The sequence below is a fragment of the Centrocercus urophasianus genome, unplaced genomic scaffold (assembly GCF_019232065.1).
Source record: "Centrocercus urophasianus isolate 14NV4802_14NV808 unplaced genomic scaffold, USGS_Curo_1.0 seq_47, whole genome shotgun sequence".
Lineage (NCBI taxonomy): Eukaryota > Metazoa > Chordata > Aves > Galliformes > Phasianidae > Centrocercus > Centrocercus urophasianus.
Genome location: NW_024885055.1, coordinates 2,766,746 through 2,775,997, shown reverse-complemented (window position 1 = coordinate 2,775,997; position 9,252 = coordinate 2,766,746). Strand labels below are relative to the sequence as shown.

Genomic DNA, 9,252 nt, shown 5'->3' with positions numbered 1-9,252 from the left:
GCGGAGAGCTTTGACGGACAGCCCAGGCGGCCCGTGCGCGCTGCGGGCGCGGCCCCGCCCCCCGGAAGCGAGCGCGCCGAGCGCTGCGGAGTGCCGGGCCGCGCTATGGCGGGCGGCGCCGCTCCGCCGTCTGCGCTGCTCCGCGCCATCAACGCGCTCCTCCTGCAGCGCCGCTACCGCGCCGCGCTCGCCGTCCTCAAGGGCTTCCGCAACGGTGCCGTGTGAGTGAGCTGGGCGGCGGGGAACGCTGCGAGATCCGGGCCCGCACGCGAGGGCTGGGGCGGAAAGGCTCCGGGGTCGGGGCGGGCTGTGCCGCCGGGGCTGAGCGGCTTCTTCGTGTCCGCTGCTGTGTGCCGGCATTGCACGGCGCTGTGCTGATGCCGGGCCGCCCGGAAAGAACGGCCGGCGCGCTCCTGCAGCACCTCCGGGCTGTCGGTAGAATGGATCTGTGGTCGTTTGATAGCTTGGTGCAAAAAACATCTTTCTGCTTCTCGCTTTTGCAGGTATGGAGCAAAAATTCGTGCTCCGCATGCCCTGGTGATGACTTTCCTGTTCAGGAGTGGAAGGTACTGCCCTGCTTCTTCATTTCTGCACTCCCTGGGTTGCTTCCATCCAAGCGTTAGTTATTCCTTGCTCCTGTAGAGCCCCCGTTTAGAAAACAGAAAATAAGTCGGATGCATTCAGTGCACACTGTTGTGTTGAGCAGCGTAACCTGTGTGCACACAGATGGACATACTGCTTGATCATAGAATCACAGAATGGCCAGGGTTGGAAGGGACCTCAGGGATCATGAATCTCCAACCCCTTGCCACACACAGGGCCACCAACCTCCCCATTTCATACCAGCCCAGGCTGCCCAGGGCCCCATCCAACCTGGCCTTGAACACCTCCAGGGATGGACGGGGCATCCACAGCCTCTCTGGGCAGCTGTTCCAGCACCTCACCACTCTCATAGGAAAGAACTTAAATCACTCATGCAGTGGTTGTTGAGGAGCAATGGACAGGTGAGAAATTAGCAGATGCCATTAAAGACATCTGCTCCCCTCTGTGCTTTCATACAGGGGGCAGAGCTGCACCAGTGCCCATTGTGGCTCTTTCCAGTTAGCCAGAAATTTGAACTTAGATAAGAAAAAAAAAAAAAAGAAGCTGGTTGGCTGTTTGTAAAATTGGACAAATGCAGAGTGTGAGGAGAGCTGGTGAGTGACCCAGAGTCAGTGATCCCTCCTCCCTCACAAAGCGGGAGATGTTTTTGGGGGGGTATCAGAGCTATTGATGTGGGTGGGCAGGCTGGAGGCATGTAAGATCCGGGCTGGTCACTGGCAGTGCTGCCTTTTTGCTCTCCTAATTTTCTGTTTCTTTTGTTCAGTTTAAGAGAGAAATTGAAATCGATTGCTCAGGCCACGTACACTCATTCCCGGAACTTGGCGTATTTTGTGTTCACCTACAAGGGGCTGATGGCGTTGCAGTCCCGACTACAGGGGAAAAAAATTCCATTTCATTCTTTCTTTGCAGCCTGCATTGGGGGTTGGTTAGTGTTCGGTGAGAACAATCCCATCAACAGCCAGGTAAATGTCTCTGCTGAACGTTTGGTTGACAGAAAGACTAACAGATGGGTGGGTTGTGTGCCAGGAAGTGGTTGGTATAGGCTGGCCCATTTCTCCCTGTGCAGCGTTGCTTTTATAGTACAGCTCATTGTACAGAGTTCTCTTTTTGACTGTTCTGTGCTCACTGGAGGTGGTTGTGTGCCCCCATGGTGATGTTTGTAGTTTGAGAGCTAAACATCCTGGTGAACCTCCAGAGCTGCACTTGCATCTAGGAGGACAGGTTGGCAGCCCAAAGCTGTGGGGTTACCCCACCCATCCTCTGCCCTGTGGTAACTGTGCTCAATCTGCCTGCTTGCAGAGCTAAACCCACAGGCTTGAGCTTTGTTGTGTGTGGAGAACGGTTGGTTGCAGAGCTACACTTGACTAAATGGGGTAAACTGACAAAAGCTGCTCAGGGAAAGCTTGGTTTGGAGCTGCTTGTTACCAGTTTTAATGTGGGTCAATAAAACATGTAGGCAGAGGTGAATCACAAGTGTTCCACTTGCACACCCCCCTGCTCTAAGACCATACCTTCCGTCGGGTTTCAGGTGGCGCCCAGAGTTCTGGGTTTGTATCTTGGCAGGCTAACAAGGCTGCTCTGTGGATATCAGCAGCAGCATCTGAGGTAGCATTGATGAAAGTTGTGCAACTGATCTGCAACCGCAAAGATTTATTGCGTCAGGTGTAATTTCTTGCTTACTAAACTAGAGCACTTACATGGCAGTAGGACTTGGAGAAGACAGGGAAGGCACAAACATCTCCAGTTCGAGATGGTTTGATGTGTGAACCTACAGTCTGTTTGCTGTTACACGAGATGAACTGTTGCTGCCTCTCTTGCACAGCTTATCACAGCTGAATCGCTCACTCTGATCAGATTTACCAGCCAGGCTCTTCTCCTGACGTTCTCTGGCTTTTCTCTCCGTGCAGATCATTATGTACCTGCTGTCTCGCATCCTGTTTGGCCTGTCTCGCCTGGCCGTGGAGAAGGGCTGCATCCCACAGCCCAAGCAGGATCCCTTCCCGCTTGTCGCTGCTCTGGTGTGGGGAACAGTTCTCTGGCTCTTTGAGTACCACCGGCAGACCCTGCAGCCTTCTCTGCAGGCCTCCATGACCTACCTGTATGACGACAGCAACGTGTGGCACGACGTTTCTGACTTCCTCATTTATAACAAAAAGCCTGAGAGCAAATAGCTCGTTGTACAACGCCTGTGGAGCGGATGGTGCCTTCCAGCAGCTAAGGGAAAAGGTGGTTCTCTTGCTCTTGACTGATGAATGTGTTTGAATTAACACCTATCAAGGAGAGTTGCCTCTTGTGTCCTCATCAAAATATTCTCATTCGTCTTCTGTTAGCTCTGTTTAGAGCTGCTAAATACCCCACGGAAACTTACTACAGTGCCTCAGGGAGAGTAAAATGCCTTGGGAACCTTCAGTAAAATCAGTCTTCTTTTCAAGAGACCTTATTTTTCTTTGGTTTTGTTTGCTTATTGTATTTCCTAAAAAGGAAAAAAAGAGGAAAAAAAAAAAAAGCACTTTTAATATGACAACTTGACAGTAAGTGGGGAATAGATCTAATCGTGGGAGCAATGTTCTGGGCATGATCTGAATGCTTGCGAGGTGGAAAGGTTTTTCTGTGCTGCTGCACTCGCTGTAGTGGTGAGATGGGAGTTGGGGACCTGCTTGGTTCTGAAAGCAAGGATGTTTTTTCTTGATTTCAATGTAAGACAGGAAATCCAGTACAAACCGTTGCAGGGATAGCTGTGTTCTCCCTAGGAGAGTTCCTCTGCAGTTTTCTCTCTGGGAGACTGAATCAAAGCATGAAGTCTCTCTGATACAAGCCCTGTAAATATTCTTGCTCAGTTCCTCTCATGCACTTGGGATCAATCTGTTCCTCTACAGAGCACACTAATTAATACCTTGCAATTCCTTAAAACTTTTTGATCAGGCTTTTTAAAAGCTGATTGAACTAAACACCCAAACCCCCTGTGCTACTTAAGGCTCCTTTGCAAGCAGGCTGAGGCACATTGCCTGCCCTCAGATGGAACTCTCTTTGTATGGTAGCAGTGACACTTCTTAACAAGCACTTCCAGTTTGGTGGAGGATCACCTGGGTTGCTCTTAGGTTCAGAATTCCCCCACCACAGCTGTGGGGTGCATTAACTGCGAGCAGACCTGGATGTCCCTGTTGTTACTGCAGTCTTGTTGCTGCACCATGGAGCATGGAGGTGCCAATGGTCTCCCTTCTAAAACTGCACTGCTGAGTGCCAGGAGCAGCACACAGTGGGTTTTCACAGAGGGCTGACTGGGCAGCTGAGAAGTGCTCCATTTCATCAAGAACAACAGCTGTTTTAAAGTTCGTACCATCAAACTGTTAACACTATGAATTACTGATACTGCTGTATGACCCTTCACATAATGATGTGCATTAAAATAATTCCTGACGTGCTGGTTTTATGTGGTGATATCATAAGAGTAATAAAGCAACTTACTCTAATTTTGCCCTTTTGTCTCAGACAGGACTGCTTTGTCTCCTCCTCTCTTACCTCCTGTTTTAGCTCGCCATTTACACATCCCTTTTTCAATGCCACTGGTGCTCATCTTCATCTCCTGCAGTCTCTCCTTTGCCCTCCAAGCTCCAGCAGTTTGTTGTATTCAACTGTGTGACTGGAGTGGTACATTTGTTGTGGTACCTTCCATCTTAAGGTATTTTTCCTTCTCATCTAAAGCTCTTTTCCTACTACTATGTATTTCTCAGTGCTGCTTTGGCCTTTATATTTTCATGTTCTGTGTCAACAAGGGGGAGAGTGAAATGTTCCCTTTCTTGGTGTAGATGAACTTAAAGATTGAAGTACAGATGGAACTGTAGCTCAGTTCTGATTTCTTTATAAATATCATGCCCTGGCTCCACTGGTGGAGGTCTGAAGCAGCACTGCATCCAATCTTTATATTGGATTAAATAAGATGGGATCTTTTGATAGGATTTGAGAAGACCATTCTAGAACTCAAGGGCTATGGCTTGAAAGTTTCTTCGTGAAACCATCAGACTAACAAATCTTTGTGTAATTGGAGCACAGCCCCCTGCAGGCTGGCCCTGTGAGCTGTTGTCTGTTAAGGTTTGCAACCTTTTGACCTTACTGCTGCCATTCCTGAAGAAAGGCTTCTGATTCTCTTAAATGTGGACTGCTGTGCTTCTGCTGGTAGTTGTGTTACGGCTGCGGTCACACAGTGCTTGTGCAGCACCTCTCTGGCTCTGCAAAGGGTCAGGATCTGCTGTGCCCCTTCAATCACAGAATCACAGAATGGCCAGGGTTGGAAGGGACCTCAAGGATCATGAAGCTCCAACCCCCGTCACACGCAGGGCCACCAACCTCCCCATTTAACACCAGACCAGGCTGCCCAGGGCCCCATCCAACCTGGCCTTGAACACCTCCAATGCTCAGGGTGTTCTGGGCAGCTGTTCCAGCGCCTCTCCACTTCCCCCTGACATCCAACCTCAATCTTCCGTCCCTCAACTTCAAACCATTTCCCCTTGTCCTGCTGTTATCAACCCTTTCAAAGATTCCCCTCCTGTTTGTAGGCTCCCTTTAGGCACTGAAGGCTGCAATGAGGTCACCCTGCAGCCTTCTTTTCTCCATGCTGAACAAGCCCAGCTCCCTCAGCCTGTCTTTGCAGGAGCTGCTCCAGTCCCCTGCTCATCTCTGCGGCTCTGCTCTGGACCCTCTCCAACAGCTCTCTGTCTTTCTTGTTTCTGGGGCTCCAAACCTGGACTCAGCACTCCAGATTGGTCTCACGAGGTCAGAGTAGAGAGGGACGATCACCTCCCTGTCCCTGCTGGCCGCCCCAGCCCCATCGCAGTACCTCCATGCTCTCTAGGTGGCAGAACGAAGCCAATAGCAGCGCTCTAGGATCAACCTGATAACAGCAGCCATCAGTCATCCTTGCTTCTGATGCCCTTTTCCTCCTGCAAATCTCTTCCCAACGTCACTTTCAAAGCAAATTGCTCCTGAGGCCCCAACCATCTGTACTTGTGACCCAGGACCCAGCTGCTGTCCCTACAAAACAAACCACAGCTCATCCCAGGGCAGGGGCTGTGCAGCAGCAGCCATCAGCTGCTCTTTGGGACGGTTTGTGTTCCCGCTGCGCGCGGGCAGGACGTTAAGCTGCAAGTCACTTCTTTCCCCAGGGAAGTAATTGGAACGGTTCTTTAACGGCATCGGTGCGCAGCGCTGTTCCTGTGACCAGATAGCTGGGGATGGAGCCCTTCTGCTGCCGATGTGTTGGAACAATGCCGGCGTGTAGTAAAGAAGTGAACTAGAAGTAATTTGTCTGAGTCAGACTTTTGGATACAGAAGTGACAACTCCCTGCCCTCCCCCAGCGCATTGTGTGAGGAGCTGAGCCCCCGTTTGTGTTCCTTTTTTTTTTTTTATTAGCATTAAAACCAAAAGGAATAAAGAGGCAGTTGGGAAGCCACCTGCAAATCGGCCACGCGCTCACACATCACAAAGGGAGTAACATTTTTCCCCCAGCCCCAATGGTTTTGAATGTTAAGATGAACATGCTTTTGTCTACATCAGCCTTATTTTGCCCCGTTATTTCTTCCCAGGCACCCGACTCTGAGATGCTGAGTGCTCTAAAGAGGGACACAGCATCTCAGTGTTCAGCTCAGCTTGCCAAACACAGAGCTGTGGACAAAAGTAGAGTGTTGGTTTTGAAACCGTGCTCCTCCTTCACATTTCAAGTCTCTTTTTGCAGAGGTAATTTTAAAGGTTAATGAATGGAACTGATCAAAAGTTTTCACCCAGCCTCCAATACCAGACTGACTATCCTGAGCTATTAATCATTTATTTTATGAGCAAACAAAGCAAGCTTGAGGTTATTTACAGCACTGCTTGCTGCCCTGGTGTACGTGCTGTGCTTCACTTCACTTTGGAAAACAGCTCCTACATTACTGCTCTTCTTCAGGGTTACTGAAAAACCATCTCCAGGACAGCTTTATTGTTTAACAAAGGTGAAAGCTCAATGGGTGTGTGATATTTGGTTTGGCTGAGGTACTGCATCTGATCCTTTCAGTTGAGGGTTAAGGAGAGGGGAAATCTGAAAGGAAAACTGCAGAACTTTGGTATCGGTGCTGCAAGGCTTCCTTGTCCTGGTAGGGAGGTTTAAGCTCTAAACCGAGCTGGGTGGGAGCAGAAGGGAGGGGATGTTCTCTGCCTCCCAGAGCAGACTGAGAGCAGCACCCTGCATCCCATTGGGAGCTGCCTGGTGCCCATAGGGTACTGGAAACCACTACAGATACCCTCTCTGAGAAGAAGCTGGTATGACGAAGCCCATTTTCACTGTGTCAGCACAAATCTGACCTTTGGATACCATCCCAAGCTGTGTGCTGTTTCCTATTTGCCAGACGGTGTTTGTTCGGATCACGCCAACCTGAGCAGACTGGCTTCCATTTTCTGTTGCTGGTTTTGCAATCCAGCAGATAAGGAGAGAAAATCAGGCACAATGCCATGCAGCGTAATGTCTGTCTGCTGCTGTTAATATTTTGGGGGCGCTAATCTCGAGTTTTCAACCTGTATGTTCACACCAGATTGTTGGAGGACTTTTTTCCTTACTTAGAATTTTCAGCTCTCTCCTTTCCTTGTGAGGCTGGCAATGAGGAGGGGAATAACAAGTGCTTTGTAACACGGGGGCTGTTGCCTTTGCTTTTGGTCTCACTGTGTCTATTTTAGGTCCATAATTGCTGTGTAATCCAGGAGCTGCATCTCAGCAGGTCAAACTGGGGCTGGGATGGACAACTGGCAACATGTGCAAACTGGATGAACTCAGGAATGAACACGGCTGGAATGAACTCTTGCATTGCAGCCTGAGAAGTCAGTGTGGGCTGATGTGGTTAGAGGGCAAACTGCTCCCCGGTGCCTTGCAGCCTATCTCTGACACGTGCAGGTGCTCTCAGAGCGTGCAACTGTTCAAAAGGACACGAGCCCGAGTGTGCCTCTCCCACTAGCTAAGGAACAGAAGCACACATGCAAATGATTCAGGTGCTGCTTCAAAGCCGAGCGCTACAGAGGAGATATGTGGTAGAGGTGAGAGCTGTGGCAGTGGAGATAAAGGCAGCCCTGAGTGAGGAGCTCCAGGAGCACCTCAGGGAGGGGTCCATCATCAGCCCTGGGAGAAGCCAGACCAACACCTGGGAGATTATTTCAGCCTTATCTTCAGATGTTTGTTTTTCCCTTCGTATTGCACCAGGCCATATTTCTTTCCCAGGTGAAGATCTGAGCTGGTGCCTCTCCCACCCTCTGGCTTTGCAGTGCCAATGGCTGCGCCGTGCACCTGCTGGGAAGTGAGCTCAGGCTGGGTGAAGCCACAGAGTCCAAACACATTGCTGTATGAAGCACAGAAGGAGAGGTTTTTTTCCAAACGTGCTCCTGGATGGCTCTGCAGAAGACGTCCTGTCCTATTCTTCCCTTGTAAGCCAGTGCCTGGGCTGAAGGCAGCCAGAGAGCCTGGTGGGATGGAGCAGCTTTCAGCAGCTCAGCTGGGAGGCAGGCAGTGACTTAAACTGACTTACAGGCTATGGATAGAGCTGTCTTGGTTTGGTGGGTGAGCAGCTTCCGTGCCCCTGCTGCCCTCACCTTGGGACTGCAGGTTGATACTGAGTTTCAATATTGGATACCACTGGAAGAGAGAAGGAAGTAAAGCAGCCAAGGCGATAGCTGCTGTCCTGGGAGCAAAATTGCTGCCCTAGTGCTCTGTATAATAACACAATGAAAGGAACAGCTCCTAACTCTTGGGAAGCAGGATCCAGCTGTGCCATCTCCCACGTGGATGTGGCCGTGCTGGAGCAGCAGCTCAGCACAGACTGTATGGTGAACTGCTGGAAGCCAGACCGAGCTGCAGATGACAAGGACAATAAATGTGCTTCTGGCACAGCTAACAGCACAGGCACATGCAGAACCTGTATCTTCATTCAGCTGCACACACAAGGGATGTGTAAGCCTTGTGAGCATTTCCTATGTCTGCATAGCCCCTCCGGCCTCATCCAGCACATGGTCTGACCCACACAAGGCTCTCCCAACCAAAAATGGTTCACCTTTAGGAGCAATGAATAAGATCCCTAAACCTGAAACATTGTTCCAACGGGAAAGAAGCCAGGACAGGGATGAGGGGTTGGGCCCCTCTGTGGGAATTCAAAGAAGCAGTCTGGAGATGCTGAATGTGTCCCAGCAGTAAGCCAGGCGCAGTGCTGTGAAAAAACCCTTCCTGAGGTTAAGGCAGCGATGGTTGGAGTCCAGCCCTATGCTCTGAGCAATTTGCATCATCCCAGTTCCCCTGCATGCTCCCACCACCACAAGATGACCATGTATGACCTCAGAGACCCACAGACAGCCCATAAACATGACCACGGCGGGATAATTTTGGCCAAGTCTGCAGCTTGCAGAGCCCTCTGACCCCCCATCCCCAGAGGAGTTGTGCTGCAGTGTTGGCAGCTATCAGAGCTCAGCACAACGTGGCAGCTTATGGCAGCCTGCAGCTGTGCCAGGTGGGATTCATCCGAACACAGGAAAAGCCCTCGTTTCCCCCAGCATTTGTTGCAGTAACAGTTTTGCCTTTCATTTGTCTTTGCATCTGCCCTTTTTCCAGTGCCACAAGAGCTGAAAGCCTCGGAGAATTGGCA

At 50.5% G+C, this 9,252-nt stretch overlaps 2 protein-coding genes and 1 long non-coding RNA gene across 3 annotated transcripts in view; all 3 read left to right on the top strand.

The window, feature by feature from the left end:
- The first annotated feature begins 105 nt into the window (after window positions 1-105).
- On the top strand, window positions 106-4,073 carry PXMP4 (peroxisomal membrane protein 4). The gene is made up of 4 exons (XM_042834520.1): window positions 106-221; window positions 504-566; window positions 1,367-1,565; window positions 2,511-4,073. Exons 1-4 carry the CDS (start codon window positions 106-108, stop codon window positions 2,772-2,774), a joined length of 642 nt encoding a protein of 213 aa, XP_042690454.1. The 3' UTR covers window positions 2,775-4,073.
- A 2,421-nt stretch (window positions 4,074-6,494) lies between these two features.
- Window positions 6,495-8,519, top strand: LOC122168893. Its single transcript, XR_006171419.1, has 2 exons — window positions 6,495-6,588; window positions 7,307-8,519. It is a non-coding gene; the product is annotated as an uncharacterized LOC122168893 (long non-coding RNA).
- A 271-nt stretch (window positions 8,520-8,790) lies between these two features.
- The window catches only part of E2F1 (E2F transcription factor 1), a 5,826-nt gene continuing 5,364 nt past the window's right edge, over window positions 8,791-9,252 (top strand). Inside the window, exon 1 of the mRNA XM_042834510.1 lies at window positions 8,791-8,803. Coding sequence (XP_042690444.1) covers window positions 8,791-8,803 — 13 coding nt within the window. The remainder of the gene's footprint in view (window positions 8,804-9,252) is intronic.